Raw genomic sequence first — 19,580 nt, forward strand, 5'->3', positions numbered from 1 at the left:
GCCCAGACAAGCACCAATTATGAAAAAATGGCTTAGGGGATATGACTTAATTAGTATGCAGGAAAAGAATATGGTTCTTATGCACTGCACTTACTCTCATTGCCATCTTCTATCTATCTATGAATATGAAAAATTATTTAGATCCAATCAGTTATTTTGAAGTGATTATCTGGACAAAAGTGTGCAGGCCCCAATTATGAAAACAATGGTCAAAGGGAGATAAATTTATTAGTACGCAGGAAAAGATTATGGTTCTTGTGGACTGCACTTTCTCTCATTACATCTATAAAAGCTGCAACTATATGCTCTATGTTCGGGGAGTATAACAATTGCATTGAAATCACCTAGTTGTTAGATGCTCACAACTGATGACATCAATAATGAACATTGCTTAAAATATCAAACAAGCCATTGCTGGACGATATGCAAATGCCACATAATCAATTGTTTTTCCTTATTCTTTTAGTAGTCCAGCGAACAAAATAAAATATAAACATTTATAAGATCAGTTTGTAAGAAGCGTTTGGGTCCATTTCTAATCAGAAGAATTAACATTGTCTTACTGCAATAACAATCTGCTTCTTAATTACAAAATTTATAAAGACAGGTCATGTTTTCAAAATCATCTTTATTCCTTAAAATATCACAAAGTACCAGCTCGTTGACATTAGCACAGTCGTTAAAATGAATCATGAAATCCTACATGAACCATATATACAGATTTGATAACTTTTACAATGATGGCGTATTGAGTATCGCCATAGGAAATGTAACATCTGACCAAAACAAAGTACATACCGTAACTGTAATGTAGTTAATGTTGGTTAAAAGCTACGTAAGCTACAACTTTCATGATAATGATGGCTTATTGCTACTACTGTAGTTTTAAAAATACAACTTATCTGTAACCTTTTCAAACAAAACATTATGAAACAAATAAATCATAAGTTAAATGGTATGTTGTGACATAAAAGAGTTACAGATGAACACCGGTTTGACTTGAGTGCATTCTTTGACTATACAAGATGGGAGTACGAGAAACACAGACAGACGCACGTATACTGGTAGCGAATCTTATTCTCATGTTGCACGTCAGATGAAATATGCTCTGATTTTATCTGCATAATGATTTTTTTATGAAAGTTTAAACTGATGATGACTTATGGAATGCTTAATAGAAATAATAACAAGAATAACTAAACATGAATGCACACTTGTAGTGAATTATGTATGAAAGTATGTAATCACAAATGTTTAGCATTCAGAAAGTTCTGTTTTCTAACACAGATGTAAGTACACTTGATATAGCTATTCTCATAACTATGTTCATGTAACATAAATTTTATGTAACACACATACACACACACATTGACATTTTGAGCTGCAATACTGTCGAGCTATTGGTCGAGAGATGTGGTTTCTATGGAAACAAGGAGATGATTGTACAGAATCACAGATGGCTATGGTTGGGTTGTCCGGGCCGGCTAGTTGAACTTGCACTTGGAGAAATCCATCTCAGGGTGAGCGCCCATAAACCTGTGGATGTAAATTGAAGGAGTTATAGTAGAGAATAGTAAATGTTAAACTTTCAAGACTTATGAAATTACCAAATTTAGGATTGATTGCATTTTTCTAGTGTATGAATGTAGAAAGTTTAAAGTGTGTTTAAAAGTTAAATTATAACAATTTTGCCAACTTTAAAAAGGGCCATTTTCCAGTTATACAATCATGGACGTATCTGGCTGGTTTTTAAAAGGATCTAAGCTCTTTTGAATATCTAGCTACTGTAAAAGTTTTATAATTGTCGAATAAGAAATGAAGACTTGATCCTGTTCACAATGTCAATTATTGCAATTTTGACTTATTCAAAATCCAATATCCTGTCATGCATGGGCGGATCTGGCTGGTTTCCAAAAGGAACAGAGCTCTAATGAATATCTATCTATTGTATAAGGTAAGTATTATCTGATAACAAATGAAGACTTTATCGCATTCACAATTTTGCTTACAAACACATGAGTTGGTGGACACCATGCCATCGCATAAAAAAATAGACTTTAGCTGTCTATACAGTTTTTTGACTATTACTAACATTTTCTCCGATTTCTATTGTCCGAGAATCATTATTGGCAATTTATAAAAGAATGAAATTCCGGCTAGTGCTTAAAAATCCAAATAAGTAACCCTGCATCTGTTGACTACGCTCGGATTCAAACAGCAGGTGAAGATCAAGAGAACTGCCATGCATTCAGTAAACATGTTTGCAGCAAGTGTTTGCAGTTTGGTTCCCCGGTCGCAGTGTATGTGTTGCGTTGCAACACGGATTCAAAACAAAATGTTTGCTAGTGTTTTGTAAACGCTCGCCTTACTGAACGCATTGCTGATCTACGCAGATAACTAAGATAACTGTCAAACAAGTTCAGGAGTTTGATGATTATCAATGAGCTTATTGTTATTACTCAAAACTATTAATGTTGGTTGAAGTATAATTTATCATGAAAAAACTATGTTTGGTTACATAAGATTATTACAAATTGTAAAATTTCCATTTTGATTATTGACATAATAATAATAATATTGAACTGAATTTATCTATCTTAAAATACCTTTACCCATGCTCATTGATAAAAGGGTGTTCCCTTTGTACATTTACGAAAATATATTGTATGTTTCATTGTGATAGCATTTAGGATACAGGCATGTTTCATGTATATATGCAAATAAGGGTAAAATACAAAGAATACAAGGCTGCAACAATAAGATTTACACAGTGAATCTACATGAACATGTGCATTTCCAATTTAGAAAGTCTTGATCATCAATAATTATCTTTAAAATGCTATATTTCTAATAGTTTAGTTATTATATATTAAAGAAAGACTAACTATAGTGCATATCTTAACAGTTAAACAGTGCCCCCGTGAACCAGCATCACCAACACCACCTAAACCAACACCACAACACCGCACTCACTTCTTCATCATATCTTGTTTCTTCTGGTCTTCAGATGTTGGCAGACCCATTTCTTTCTGCCGTTGATCAAACATCATCTTTTCTACCATGGATCGTGTTTCACCATCTAAATCTGAGAGCTGCAAAGTAGGTTAGTGCTTAGCTAGGACAGAAAAGAGAGGGTGACAAACCCTGAAGCCAGGAGTAACATGGATTGGATAAATCTAGTGCAGGAAACTGACATCTTCTGTACCCTGGAGACAAACAGAGAATTACTGGTCCCCCGAGCCATCCACAATGACATCCACCGACGGCTTTTCAAAGCATCACAGAGGACAGATAAACACTCCAGGCAATCCAAAGTGCCAGTGTGGTACCCAGACTGTGAGTAAGCGCAGAGAAACACTCCAGATGACCAAAGATGCTGGTAAGGCCCCTGAGAGTAAGCACAGGTAAACAGTCCAGGCGACCAAACGTGCCAGTGAGCTACTTACTTTGCCATGATATCCTTCTTTTTCTGGTCCTCAGAGGTGGGCAGGCCCATCTCACGCTGGCGTTGGTCGTACATCATCTTCTCCACAACCCCACGGGTCTCACCGTCAAGGTCAGACAACTACACACACATTAACAATGTGCAATAAAACTTATTACATACATTTTTAGAAGATTTTTCATTTAAATTTAATTGATTCTAATCTGCAGTTGGAAGTATATTGGAGTTCTTAAATTAACAGATGTACCTTTATTACAATTATGAAGATTGATAGATAGAACCACCTTTTCAAAAGCATTTGTACCAGTACTTTGAAAGTGTTTTTTTCCCCAAAAACTACTTCCATAGCTATCAGCCATGGATGGTTACCCCCTCCCCCCTTCCACACCACTACCACAACATACTTTTTGATATATAGTTATACAATATTTGTAAAATTCTAATATTAAGAGTGCTCACAGAGACAGTGATCTTGACTTTTCCACTGCTTTTAAGTTTAAGAATTGCAAAGTTTAGGTGAAACATGCATGGATCATTGAAAAATTAGATCACATGCAAAACCTTCACCTGAATTTCCAAGTGGAATAATAAAGGTAACGAAGCACCATAATTTGCATTTCAAGCCAAATAGAGTTGGTCTTTTAAGTAGGTTGGAGTGTGTGTGCAAGCTTATCTAAACTCGCACTCGGGCAAGGCCCATTCGGCGAATGCTCCTAACATGACTTTAAGGTGCTTACATGCAAAACCTTAACAAAGGTGTGACACCACCGCTGACACCATGGGTAGTAATACAGCGTTCCTCATTCTTAGAATAATCAAGCCAACAATGATTTTTTCACTATCCCTGACTGATACTACCATGTACAGGTACTTATACTAGAATATAGTCTGCAGTTTACAGCACTACTACAGACTCCTTCAATCAAAGTTATGTCTGTTACCTTAGAGTTTTCTGGTGTGACTTTCTTGGTATTAATCTCTGGGTCTGTGGTGACCACCTTGCTCCACCATTCCATCTTGTTCACCTGAAATCAAATGACATATAACGATACAACATGTATGCATATATATTTTAACCTGGATTGTTATAACAATTTAAAAACATCATATGTGTACTCCAGCTGAATAGGCTACATACCTTTATCAAATTTAATTGCATTATAAGGGTATAATTGCATAACACACATGCATTTAAGTTTTTGCCGGGCCTTGAAATCTCTGAAAACTGACAACTAAAATGTCATAATGTGCCATTTGATAATATTTTCATGTTGATTTATGAATTAAAAATAATATTGCGATGTTTCAAAAGAGCCTGCTGCATGCTCTATTTAGTTAAATATATAAACAGCATTTACTTAATATTTATTTAACTAAACTTTCATCAAGGTATAAGAAAAGAGTGTCTTTCACGTATTTATTGTATGTGGGGCAAATCTAACCAACATCATGCTGCGTAGCTGAGAACTCAGCAAGCCTCTTTACCGGCTTTGCACATTTCCTTGGGTCAGATATTTATCTGCCCCTGATATAAGTAGAAGAATCTTATATAAGACATGTTTATATAAACTTAAGACCACTTTAACTGATTAGCACACCACCCTAAAATAGAGTGTCATAGGCCAATTTAATACTCAGCTTGAAGCTACAAGGGGAATTAAACCATGTAGGAAAGCTGGGGAAGGGCTTACAGTTGGCCATTAAGCCAAAATAAATATAGATAACACATCCAAGTCGGATGTAAGATAAAATGGTTGTGCTTTGGCAAGCTCTATCTAGGTGTAATAAGATAATTATCACACACTCATTGATAACTATATTGACTTAGAGAAAAAAAACTTAAAACAAAGTTATCTTATGATTATTTTATTTCTCAAAACTTGACAATAGCCAAATGTGTATTCCCATCAATTAGAGGCAAGATACTCTCCAAACAAACACTGAGTTGTACCTTTTCAAAGAAGAGTTTGACAGCCTTGCCATCCTCAATGGTCCAAGTTGATTCCTCTACCTTCAGGTCATGCTGCAGCTCTCCCTCCAACACTGCAGGGTGGCCCTTCAGCTTCACCGACACATGCTGACAACAGAGCACACAGGCACATGTGTAAAACATTTATAACCACTGATGATGGTCAAGTATTATTCCACAATTGTACCTTCTCTGTTTCACATCTATTACTGTCTTCAACCATTCATGCTGCTTTGTCAATGTATATATGGAAATATAATGGAATATGCGAAAATTGAGTTTTTTCGAAATCTTTGCATCCAAAGTCAGCAACAATGATTATTATATCTTTATTGCTTACAGTAAGAAAACATTTCTTATTCTTAAATCTTTCCAATGGCAATAAGATATAGAATTTCAGTACACAAAAACATGGCTATGTAAGGCTATGATAAGCTTTCTGTCACCTATTAGGCCATTCTTTGTGTGTTGAATAATCTATTTTGTAAATTTTTATTTCATGCTTTTCAGTGATATATTGAAAAATTATGATGGATTTTATCCTCATAAAACCTGTGATTGAGTTTTAGCAAAATATTTTTTTTACTGTCTCTCTAATTTTGGCCAGATTTGCTTAACTAAAAACATAAACTAATGCACACAGTGCAGGAAAGATAAAAAAAATAAAATTATTTTTTGTCTAACATGATTTAGCTAAATTTTGACACAAAGTTCATTTATTTTTCATGAATATTAAGCTTGAAATTAATTTGTTTTTTGTTTTATTTCACTGTGAGATTACAATGCATTCCACCCTCATGAACCCCTTATGTCAATATTTTACTCATGGCAAAGCCACTAGTGAAATATAGCTTTACTCGGTGAATATTGCTATCTTACACTCAAAGAGACAGACATCCTCTATATTATACACTTGGGAAACTATTGTTAACATGTTCTTCCATTTAAAACTTATCAGCTATGATTATAAAATCCAAAATAGCCTGGCCTTCTCTCGGATTATAACAGATAACTGATTTTAGTGTTTGCCTGATTTTTAATCCCTACTATAGGATAAGTAAAACAAGGTGTTAAATTTGCATATGATTCAATAAAGAGTAATATGACTATGTTCTTTGCTGCCATAAACATGAAATGCGCCTTATAACTGTGATGTTTGATTGATAGCTACATAACTTGTATGCAAAACTTGAATGAACTTTTTAATATCAGTTTCACATTCTGGTTAAGAAATAATCATGAAACTTAACCATCTATGTTCTTACCTTTTTCTCTATAACGACGATCACATCCTTACTTTTGATTTTAAACTTCACATCAAATGGAATAACAACCTGCAAAAAAAAATATATTTTAATAATGTTATTCTGTATGGAGGCACCAACTTGTCTGCCTTTAAGGAGTGATGGCTGCCAAAGGGTCAACTATGAACATCTTAAATTGTTTGTAAAAAACACCATTTTTACTATGCTGCTAACAACAATAACACCAAATTTGTCGAAAAACAGCAAAAAAAATTCTAAAAAAATAAGTTATCAAATCTTAAAACCTAACATTAACACAATTTCTGTTGATAACCGAAACAGAATGTAATACACACTCTATGATAAAATTATGGTATAAGGAAGGCGATACTCACTTCAAGTTCCTCGAGCGTTTGTGTCCAGCTATATTTCTCCAGGTCAGCCCCGTTACCAGCGTTGGGTTTTAACTTGCCCTTTGCATCCTCATCCTCCTCGTCATCTGACTGAAACATGAAATGGTTCATTGGTATTTGTATAAAACTGTTCCATACATGCCAGATATAAGCAATAAAGGGACCAATAAAACCTGAGCATGTACAGGACAGTCGTAAGAAGATCTGAACAAACTATGAAATGAATATATATGACTCAAGGCCAAAGAGTGATCCAATAGTTTAACTGTCAAGGCCATAGAGTGATCCAATAGTTCAACTGTCAAGGTCATAGAGTGATCAGAAACCTGACACAAACCTTGTTCTCTCCTGGCTTGCTCTCCTCCTCGACTCCGTTTTCCGCTGCCCCCTCCTTCACCGCCTCTGCCTCTACCCCCACCTCTGGAACGTCCTTCTTCTCATTGAGCTGCTGCTGGAGTCGCTCTGCCTCCTCGTCTGTCAGTTCCTTGATCTTCGGCTCATCTTCCGCAGCCTTCTCCTCCTCACGCTTCCTGTTGGGGAACATACCACATATTTGACAGTGATCAACCCATATGGAGTATAGGACAATGGTACTTTACAATAAAAGGCTTTTATAATTCATATTACTAATTTAGTGATCTAATTTCCTCTTCAGGCTTTTCTATGCTTTGTGTATACTAATTTCTTTAAGCTGGCTTATGATTGAATTTGAGAGCTGTTAAGTGCTCAAGATTAATGCTAAGATATCAGTGTTCATACTTCTTGAGCTTCTCCTGTCGTCGCTTCTCTTCCTCCTCACGTTCTGCCTGCAGTTCTGCCTGCCGGGCCAGCGCCTGGGACTCGTACTTGCTGAACTTCTCAAGCAGCATCTGGTGAAATATAGGGAATAGTCCTATATACGAGAATATATATATATGTAAATTATGATGATCATTTATGTGGCAAACGAACAAAATTATGTCTTATTCGGACCTTGCAGACATAAATAAACAGTTATGGCATCCAGTCAAACAAGCTTCACACAAAAATATATAACCTTAACATGTCATAACCTAATCTTAGGTCATGTTTCCAGTCTACATCATTTTAAATGTAAAAGCTGTTTCTGCTGGTTGTTTTTCATTTTATTTATAAAGAAGAAATTATTGTACAACTTTTTTTTACTGCATGCAAAAACAGTTAATTTGTATATAATATATAGAATCAAAAAATTCGAATATGATTTTTGGTTACATTAAAAAACACTGAGAAAATACTTTTCTCATTGAATACACTAGAATTTGAAAAATATAATCAAACGAACAAAACTTCCAGCAAATATTTTTCCAACCCACTTTATATGGATATGATAGCTACATGCCACAAGTATCCAACACTGATGGCAGTTCAACCCATCAGTGCACCATTAACACAGGTCTACATATTCTCACCTTTTTTGCCTGTCCCTGCTGCCCTCCGATGTAGAAATCAGTCTTTCGAGACAGGAAACTGAATAGCACCTCCAGAAGCTGATACAAAAAGATAAAAACCAAAACTTAAGTGGCAATTTTGGATACATTGGTGGCAAGTTTGGAGACATTAGTGGCAAGTATGGAAACTCAGGTGGCAAGTATGGAAACTCCGGTGGCAAGTATGGAAACTATGGTGGCAAGTACAGAAACATTGGTGGCAACTATGGAATCTCCCGTGGCAAGTATGGAACCATTGGCGGCAAGTTTGGAGACATTGGTGGCAGGTATGGAATCTCCAGTGGCAAGTACGGAAACAAGTATAGAAACATTGGTGGCAAGTATGGAATCATTGGTGGCAAGTACAAAATCTCCAGTGGCAAGTATGGAAACATTGGTGGCAAGTACAGAATCTCCAGTGGCAAGTACAAAAACATTGGTGGCAAATTTGGAAACTCAAGTGGCAAGTATGGATTCATTGGTGGCAGGTATGGAAACATTGGTGGCAGGTATGGAAACATTGGTTGCAAGTATGGAAACATTGGTGGCAGGTATGGGAACATTGGTGGCAAGTATGGAATCTCCAGTGGCAGGTATGGAAACATTGGTGGCAAGTTTGGAAACATTGGTGGCAAGTACAGAATCTCCAGTGGCAAGTATGGAAACATTGGTGGCACATTTGGAAACATTAGTGGCAAGTATGGAAACATTGGTGGCAGGTACAGAAACATTGGTGGCAAATATGGAAACATTGGTGGCAAGTAGGAAATCTCCAGTGGCAAGTAAGGAAACATTGGTGGCAATTTTGGAAACTTCAGTGGCAAGTATGGAAACATTGGTGGCAAGTATTGAATCTCCATTGGCAAGTATGGAAACATTGGTGGCAGGTATCGAAACTTTGGTGGTAAGTATAGAAACATTGGCGGCAATTTAGGGAATATTAAATTTTAGGTAAATGGTAATAGATAGCCATTTTTTGTATTATGCCAAAGATAATAGTTTATGTATTTTGCTGCTTATGACACCAAAGCTATCACAAAATGTCTTGTCCATTAAAAAACAGAAAAGCTTCAAATGAGGACAATACCAGCTGCACACACCATCATTAATCAATACAATGCTGGATAGTCAGGTGTTGTATTCAGCAATATAATGCTGTATAATTACAAGCTGTCCTACAGCAATAAACAGTTGCATACTTGTATGTACAAATTGTCTATCAGCAATATAATGCTTCAATTATAATGCTTAAAAGCTGCAAAAGTCGCTGCCCTGGTAGGGAGAATTTTGTAGGTGTATTTATCTGATGAACAAAGTATCGATGCTGTACCTGTGCTTAATATAGCTGAAGTAATATTTCAAGCTACAGGGAAGTGAACACTGTCACACAGATTGTTTACAATCTGCAGTTCATGACCCTATAAACCCCATATCTTAAATACGCATCAAACATTGAATATTAAGATATGAATCCTCAGAAATTGTTCATGTTTTTACAGGACGATGCATACAACACATAAGCTTAGAAAATTAATCTTTAGGCTATTATGTAATTCAATAAAGGATTTTTATGTACATGAACTATTTTAATGTATACAATTTGAACTCATGAAGATATTTTGAAAGTAACTAAGGACTGACCTCTGAATTTGACCATTACTGTTACATATGAGCTAGGGACCAAAACTTGGCTTGCAAACAGCTTAAATGATATGTCATCCTAATATGGTGATCATTAATTTTAAAAGTTACAATTGGAAACCCATCAGAAAAACATGGGATCAGCCACACATGTGACATAACCAACATACATGTGAGTTTGACATTGGACTTTATGAACACTACAACCAATTAATTATAAATCAATTAGAATGCATCTGCCATATCGTGAAAGGCAGAAAGCAAAAAAAGTTTGCCATTAAGAGTGGACGTGCTTGATTGTACTACAATAACTTTATGGAAAGTTTTTCATTCCTAAACAAAAACTTGACAGTGCACTCAACTTTTCTGTCACAATGGATTGCGCATATTAAACAAGATAGTCCAAGTTCAAACAAGAGCAAATTAATTGAATGATAAATGAAATTGCCTTGTGGATATTTGCGAGCTTTCTGATAATGTTTAAATTAATGCACATACAGTTAATGTGCATAATTTGCCAAGACCAAAACAGGCAATATTTCATGTTAATTTTGACCAAGATTTATGTTACTCCTGGAGTGGCCTAATTTCCTGGGAAAAATAATGAAGTATTAACCAAATAACATAAGTGGATATTAAGTATGCATTATTATAATTATTAGAATAAATTATTTATGGTGACTTCATTTGCAAAATGTTCACCAAGCTGCAACAGCGATTCCATAATATCAGTGGCGTTAAAAACAAGCAATCTTTTCAACATTTAATTCACGGTATTATAACATCAAGATCTGATAAATATCAAGCTAGTAATTACACATCTTATAATTTCTTGTACCTCAAGTCATAATAAATGTAAAATTAAAAGAATAAAAAGTCAAACTGAAATTCCATATTGTACATTTCAGATATCAAGACGAAAAATTTCAGAAATCAAAAAGAAAAATGTCAACGATTGAATGACACAATGGTGTTTCATTTATGAATTTAGTAAAGTGATACATAATATGAGCTGCACTGCACAATTTTGGGTCTTCAGACATATTATTGCTTTTATTGATTTGTTGGATGTCTCAGTTAAATTACATCTTGGTAGGCAATACTGCAATTGTCATAATGATACATGTATCTCTTAAATTGCAAAAAAAGCAAAAGGAGTTTACAAATACGGTGACACCATGTATTGCACTTTTCTTCACTAAATTTGACATCACACACATGACATCATTATAAGTACATTATTGAAATTTCATGCATAATTAACATATCAATATCCTAACTGGATTTATAAGTTTTTATTGTAACACAGGATCTTTTAGGTACCGTAGATAAAGAAATACGTAGATAAAGAAAGGTTTGGTGATTCATATAAGTATTTCAAAACCATTGTGCTATTTTACACAGACACCATAAATGCAGTATAAATAAAACGGGATGAAAGATGTCACTAATGGTTGCTATGGAACATGAGTACCAGTAAAGGGATTGACATAAATCATCAAGAAATTGATGTGCTAATGACAAACACTGAGATAGAAAAAAATCAATATTTTGGCTATTTTTTACTGATTGATTATTCCAATTGTAACAAGAGATGTTAGTGAAACATTTATGCCCCCTTGGGAGCCAAATTGTTAGTAGGATTTGGACACTTAAATAAAATATGGACAATCAGAAAACCTTTTTTCAGCTTACAGTCACACTGACCTTGACCTTTGACCCACTGACCTCAAAATCAATAGGGTTCATCTGCTGGTCATGACCAATAAGCCTACCTAGTATGAGGTCCCTGGGTCAAAGCGTTCTCAAGTTATTGATCGGAAACCGTTTTTCATGTTAAGGTCACACTGACCTTGACCTTTGACCCACTGACCTCAAAATCAATAGGGTTCATCTGCTGGTCATGACCAATACACCTACCAAGTATGAGGTTCCTGGGTCAAAGCGTTCTCAAGTTATTGATCGGAAACCGTTTTTCATGTAAAGGTCACACTGACCTTGACCTTTGACCCACTGACCTCAAAATCAATAGGGTTCATCTGCTGGTGATGACCAATACACATACCAAGTATGAGGTCCCTCGGTCAAAGCGTTCTCAAGTTATTGATCGGAAACCATTTGGTATTCCGACCGACCGACAGACAGACAGACCGACCGACCGACCGACCGACCGACCGACATGTGCAAAACAATATACCCCACTTTTTTCAAAAGGGGGCATAAAAATTATGCCTGAAGGCCCAAAATTGCATGATGCGGCTTATATGACAATCCAGAAATATAAATCGGACATCAAAATGTATTAAAAGATGATCATTTCCAAACAACATCCAATTATACACCTATTTATTTTTGATCAACATGAATATTTCACCAACCTAAAATACTCAATCATCTAAAATCAATATTTGATACAAACATACTTCTTAACTTTTACAAAAGTGACAAGCATGAACACAGAATTGCTCCAATGATGCAATAAGCACAGACATTTACAGGTATATGTTCACTTTTTACATATGCTACAAGTTTGTATGCATCTTTGGATTTACACCTTGTTATGGCAAGGGCAGTAGAAGATATCATGCCGTCTTAACACTTTTACATCACAGCAGTACTTGAGATGCGTCCAGTGGTCACAGTCCTGGTAGTCACACTTTCCCCATGTACAGAACTCCACTACATAGCCATCACGTACCGAGTCAGGGTGCTCCTTGTTACACACACAACACTTCTCAGTCTGAATAATCTCTTCAAGTACATTCTCAATAACAACTGTTGGTCCAGTTTCAATTTTCTCTCCTGAGGTTGAAGCTTCCTCTGTGTACACCACTGTGTCAGCTTTGTTAGAATTTGGTTCTACACTTTCAACACCTGTTAATATTATCTGTGTGATGGTCCCATTGTTTTGTTGTAAACTTGTGCCATCTACAGACACTGAATGAATATCTACAATCTGTGCAGTGACTTGGTTCTGATCCAACACAGCTTCTTCTATAACTTCCTCCTCCTCAACATCTTCTTGACTCTCTTGTTCCTTATCTTCCATATCATTTTTCACCTTTTCAAATTCTTGTTCAAATCTTTCCCTCTGGGAACCCTCAAAGTAGAGCCCATGCGTGCTCAACAGTTCATTTCTAAGTGCACTCTCAAAGTGTTCTCTCTGAATTGCCAGTTCAACTGTTCTCTGTGCACTCTCCCTCCTGTTTACCGAATCTTCCTGCTCTTCTTCCTCACTAGATAGCATTTCATCAATCTCATAGTCAGAGTCGGTCTCATACTCACTCTCAGAATGACGCTCTATTTTCATTTTTTTCCTACCCTTGCCTTTTTTACTACTACCACCTATGTCTCTAAGAAACTTCATTTTCAACGCTGATTTCTTTTCCTGCTCTTTCGCCCTTTTCTTTGCCAAGAACTGCTCTGAAGGTTTTCTGCCACTGTAGTTCAGTCTCTTTGTCGGCAGCATTCTTTTCTTTTTCCTTGCTGAGACGAGATGAGACTCCAGTTCTTCCATGTTCTCAAGGTCAACAGATTTCTTCAAAGGCCTCTTGCTTGCTCTTCTTAGAGTTCTTTTAACTGTAGTTGAGATTGACATCATTCTGTCACCTTTCACACTTGGGGGTTCGGGAGGGGCCCTGTTCAGGTCAATCCTCTTATTTACAATCTGTGGTTTGAATGGCCACAAGCCGAATCTTTTGAAAGCATTTTTCAAATTTTCTGCATTAACTGATTCATTGTATGCCTTGCTTGCAACAACACAAATGTTTTCATGCAAGTCACGGTCAATTTCAGTCTCTTGAAAAATTTCACATTCTCGGTCGAACACTTTGTCCATGTTTCCAAATACTCCCTTGTCCATTTCTACTAAGCACTGTGAACCACTAGGTGGAATTGGGAACAAATGAACATTTTGAGATTTATACATCTGTACCAGGTCAGGAGACATGTGTGTTCTATGGCCATCATACAAAACCAAGATTGCTTCACCATCATCTTTTCTCTCAATGAATTTCAGGAAGTGATTTTCTAAGTACAGCTGAAACACATTACAGTTGGTAAGTCCATCATCACTGCATGTAGCGCCTGTACCCGGTGAGCAGTCTTCAATTGACTCAGAGCTTACTGTTTTACCTTGGAAGATGAAGAAAGCTGGCAGCCTAGCCCCGGATGCATTCCCACTAGCTATTATGGTCATCGCAGGTGGCAATATGTTTCTCTTGTTGTACTTCTCTAGTTTTATGTAGCCTTTCCATGAAGATACATATGGCATTCTTTTGTTCAGTTCAATCATAACTTCATCAATGATGAATATTGAATCAGGCTTATTATTAAGATTATACTTATTCAATAATTCCTGCAAGCTGACAAAATATTTACTCAAACAGTCTACAGATGTAGCTCGCTCAATTTGTTTTTTGACACTGGATGCCCTGTTGATGTCCAGCCCAGGCCATCTTTCAAGGCATTTGTAATACCACTGATGAGTAAGGCCATCTGAAGGTTCCCTTTTACCAAGGATAATGGCAAAATCTGATGCCATGTTGATAATATCAGTTCTTGAATAACTGTATCCAAAGCTACACATGAGATGCAAGTACTCAACCAATCTGCCTTCTTCCTCCATAGCAAGTACAGGGGGTGGGCCAGACTTTACCCAAACCTGTTTCACTTTCCCTTTCACACGATCACGCAGTGTTGACTCTGGAACACCGCACATGTCGGCTGCCCTCTGTACTGCCATCTGCTTCTGAGTTACCAGGTAATATGCCCTCTGAATATCAGCGTCTGAATATGCCCGGTATTTCTTTTTGCCTGAGCCTCTTCTCTGAAATAGATACATGTAAATATTAAACTTTAATACCATCACACAATTTATATCAAAGGATTCAATGAACCTTATGTCAATGACAGAGTAAATAAATACTAGCTAGAAGTACAAACTGAATGATAAAAAATATATTGAATTGTCTAAAGGGTGTATTGTTCATTTATGATATTTCATTAGCAATTAAAGGAATAAAATTTCACATCAGCTTTCTGAGGTCAGATTATTACTCCAGTCTAAGAGTAGCAGGGTATTCATTTAAGAAACTGAATGTTGGTTTTAAAAGATCACTTACCTTTTGAATAGACTGGAATACCCAGGCATGTGATCTTCTAAAACATTGGCGCGAAAGTACTGTACTTCTAGCTGATTGAATAGATATCACTTCTTAAAGATAAATAGCCTTCATAAAGTTTCGATAGTTTTTGCCACACTACAGGACAGTTGGGAGTTCAGGTGATGTCAGCAATATCTTAAAAGTCTGTAATGGCTCTTCCATATAAACAAACACATAGTAGGATGACAAAATTAAGAAATTGCATTAAGCTGACATGAATCAACCCCAAGGATACCTTGACAAAACAGTCACCTTAGACTCAAAATATTCGCTGGAAAAGTTACCCAGTCAAAATACTTGGCTGGTTAAACCAGCAGACTTATTTAAAAGTACACCAATTAACATTAATTGTGTCCATTTTCTGGGTCACATGAAGAAAATTATTTATCTACAACACACATTGACAAGAAATACAAACGTGGCAACCATGCTAAAGAGAATAAAAAAAAAAACTTCATTCACCTCTTTACAGATGAATATCAAGGAATTCTCTGCTGTAAAATAAGACACCGCTATTGATTGTATAATCAACTCTGAAGTCACTAATGAAAATGACAGTCAAAATAATGTTTAAGGGGAAAGAATGGTTATGAAAACAGCAATAAAATGTGGTGTCAGGTAAAATAGGCCAATACCAAAAAGGCCTGCTGTTGGGAGGCCCATTATAACAGAAAAAACACACATCTATATTGTGTTGGAGTGGGTTTGTCTCGATATGAAAATGATAATTATTGTTGAGTCCCAATACTGGTAACATTTAGTCTTTGATATTTTATGTTTAGCTTCTTAAGAAAAAGCAGTGTGATTAGGATACATTAATTATGTATGCTATAATGATATACTCAAAATTCAGACACAAGTGTATAAATAAAAGAGTTATTAAAGCAACACTGTTTAAGTTATTTCTGCATTGCAATATGATCCAAAATGATTTTATCTGAATTAATGATAACCAATACTGAACAAATTTATGTTATAAAATATGCTCAATGGTCTGCTTCTATAGGTTAAATAAAACAAAATGTGACACAAACAGTTAATAGAAAATTGTGTGCCTTTCTGGTAACAGGCCTCTTAGAAACTGGGCCTTTTAGACCTGCATTCTTGAAATGCTAATAAGCGGAGGAAAATTTCAAATCGTTAGAAATGCAGTGACTTATTTTACTAATTCTACTGCCGTTGAAATGATCCTGACAATACGATGATACCATCGGGATCACTCAGGCGCTCATAACGGCAGTAGAATTAGTCGAAAAGACCTGTGTATGGCGAAATTTTGGGGATAGTGTGTATATTTTTAATCGGATTTCTGCTTCAATTTGGAATAACCTGTAAGATTGTTGTGTCATTTCGATGTAAAAATGATTAATCTTTGCGCAGAACGCTGTGATACACTTAGGATTGGTATCTTAGCTATAAAATTCATGTCTGAACTGGACGTGTACCGTTCTCATGACGAATTGTGTTTCGAAGAGTTTCTTCTCTTGTCAATTATATAACCCCAGTGAATTTTTTTTATTTTATAGAAAGTTGAAATAGGGATTATTCTAGAGACCAAAAAGGGGCAGGGGGGGCCAAAAAAGGACAGGGTGCACCAAAATCAGGGCAGGGTAGCATATGTAGCGGCAGCCGGTCGTTAGAGTGTTTAAGAAGTACATGTGTTTAGTGTTAAACATATTAAGTGTTATGTCCACATGCTCATTTTAAAATAATGGCAAGAAATCAAAGTAGCAAAAAACAACTTGACAAACAATTGTTGATAATTATGAATTTTATTCATGTAGATGCATTACTCCTCAAAACATTAATCAAAAGACAATCTATTGGCTATCAAATCATCAGCCAGTACCATTCTTCCACACATATTCCCATAATATTCATGCCTGTAGTGTTTTATGTGAAAATGTGGGAAATAATTGTACTGACTGAGACATGTACTAAAAATTATGAAAAACATAGTCTACATTATTCACATTTTTTTCAACTCAAATCCTTCTGTTGGGCTTTTGGCTGTGCCACCTCTTCACAGTACTGTCTCAACTTCAAGTCTGTTGCGCAGGTCAAGTCTTGGTGCGGGCCAGGTCTGAGAAGACTCTTTCCACTTCAGCAGTGCTCACAGGAATAACTGCTGCTGTAGTACAAAGCTTCTCCACATCAGCCCCAAAGTCACCTGTAGTTGCCTTCACCTTCTGGAACACTTTCAGAAGGTTGACTGGTCCTGACACAACTTCAGAGTCCAGAGTTGAAACTGCATCCTTAAGCCTGTCCCATTCATATAGAACCTTGTCAACATCCATTTTAAAGTGTTCAGCCAGACGCATTATCTCATCATTGCTGTAGAAGGCCGATGTTTCATCCATGTTGAACACGCTCATGTTGTCTATGATGTGTGATGAGGCAAGTCTGATGTTGATGTGGTGAATAAGGTTGTCGATGAATTCTTGTTCTGCAGCTTTCACTGCACCAATCTGGACCTCTGTTGGTGTGATGTCCAGGTCAGCTAACAGCTTCACAACTTTCCTGGTGCTTGAGCCCTCTATCTCCTTCAACCGAGTCAGATCTGAAATTGCTGAATCCTTCCTTGGCTTGATGGTGGACAGGTCGATGTTATTCTTCTCGAAGACCATGGCTAGTGTTGTCAGTGGCTTCGTAGAGAAAGAAGATGAGGTGGATGGTCTGGTACATCTTCAGTTTTTTTACAAGTCCATTGGCACTAGGGCCACTGCCGAGTCTCACTTTGTCATTTCCAGCCTCTATGGCGTTCTCCAGATCCATGATTACTGGCTATTCCTAGCTATTTTAGATAGCTCACGATCTTTTGGCACAAGCAAGTTTAGAGGAAGGCATCACTAGAACTTAATATCGTATTACGTACAAGTAGTGTTATCTATCAGACTTAAATCGAATATATGGGACAGTAATTCACATTTTCTTACCTTTTCCTTACCTTTTCTCAACTCCATTTTCGTCTTTTAGCGAGTTCAAGTAATTTAAAAACATTAAAAAGAAGCCGAGGTAATTTGGTCTAATTATCGTTATTTAACCTCATTATAAATCTATTTCATCTCTCCCCAGCTCTATCATTAAATACCGCTTCGATAATTACTTTCCTAACTTCTTAATCCTGTCTACGGCATCAAACAATATATGCCGACATGTTGTTCACACTTATACCGCTATACGCTATTAGTACAGCATTAACACCGGGAACCGCGCTTAAAGCATATAGCGTGCTGTGTGTATCGATTTTTTACACGCGCTAGTTGTAAACAAGCCAGTGACAGACACATGCTGTGCATAATTGCTGATAATCGAGTGTCAAACAAGGCAGTTGATGTGATTAAAACAGCGTGGCGCTAATTAGGTAGGAACAGGGGCAGCGTGGGGGGCCGGAAATAGGGCAGGGCGGAGCGCCCCGCTATTCCGCTCTAGAATAATCCCTATTGAAATTTCATCGACAAATCATGTTTAATAGTTGAATTGTGTTCCATGACGTGTTAAGCAGCCCATAAAATGTTATATATTTTTTTAATTTCAGAGTCAAGACTGATTTTACCCAACTATAGCCACAGGCAACTATTAAAAGTTAGCCAGCGGCAGCTGTTGGGATCTGCATCATACATTCAAGTCTATGTGAGGGCAGGGGGTGGTATCCTTTAATGGAATATCCCAAGCTCTTCTTGAATAAGTTAATCTATTAATATCAGTTTCAAATGACATTTATAACTTGAACACATGAACAATAACTGTATTAAGACAGTGGCAGCAATTTTTAGGCATTCAATACGTGCCCCACCCACCAATAGTAAATGCAGATACGTCCGCCATTTTTCTTTTGCAATAAAAAATCAACGAGACAAAATCAGTTATTACTTAGTAAATCAACCTCAAATACTAACCTGTGGGACCCCACCTTCAAGCTGGGTGGCCATGTTAAGTAGAACGCCATCAAATTTTTCGTCTTCCGCCATTATTTCTTGATAAAATGTTCTTTTTTTTGCCACAAGTTTCGTCTTGTAATCAGTTTTCGAGACGCGAGCCGTTTTAGTTCGGATGCCTTCGGCTGTTGTCGTAAGGTTGTTAGGCTACATACAACCATTTTATACTCCGCCCTTTCACAGACATCGATTAAACGTATCCCCATTTGCCAAGTACGTATGAGGGTGTATTTTTGTTTAACCACACCATAACCTTATTCTTAGTCGTCATTCGTAGTCATGGAGAGTATCAATCGGTCTTGTTTGGGTAAGGGGAA

General features: G+C 36.6%; 2 protein-coding genes across 4 annotated transcripts in view; both read right to left on the reverse strand.

Annotated features, from left to right (window-relative positions):
* The window catches only part of LOC128237370 (arginine/serine-rich protein PNISR-like), a 142,967-nt gene that overhangs the window by 92,475 nt on the left and 30,912 nt on the right, over positions 1-19,580 (reverse strand). The window lies entirely within an intron of this gene.
* On the reverse strand, positions 609-19,372 carry LOC128237371 (nuclear migration protein nudC-like). Of its 3 annotated transcripts, none has more exons than XM_052952843.1 (10): positions 19,225-19,372; positions 8,502-8,579; positions 7,831-7,940; positions 7,409-7,601; positions 7,054-7,161; positions 6,680-6,748; positions 5,397-5,522; positions 4,387-4,470; positions 2,974-3,092; positions 609-1,536 (listed from the first exon to the last, which is right to left on the reverse strand). In XM_052952843.1, the coding sequence occupies exons 1-10, from the start codon at positions 19,294-19,296 to the stop codon at positions 1,485-1,487; spliced, it is 1,011 nt and encodes a 336-aa protein (XP_052808803.1). In that variant the 5' UTR covers positions 19,297-19,372; the 3' UTR covers positions 609-1,484. The 3 variants fall into 3 exon arrangements, with proteins under 3 accessions (XP_052808803.1, XP_052808802.1, XP_052808801.1); XM_052952842.1 differs by lacking the exon at positions 2,974-3,092 and adding an exon at positions 3,447-3,565; XM_052952841.1 differs by lacking the exons at positions 609-1,536; positions 2,974-3,092; positions 4,387-4,470; ... (4 more) ...; positions 7,831-7,940; positions 8,502-8,579 and adding an exon at positions 10,911-14,988.

This window comes from Mya arenaria, chromosome 6 (assembly GCF_026914265.1).
Source record: "Mya arenaria isolate MELC-2E11 chromosome 6, ASM2691426v1".
Lineage (NCBI taxonomy): Eukaryota > Metazoa > Mollusca > Bivalvia > Myida > Myidae > Mya > Mya arenaria.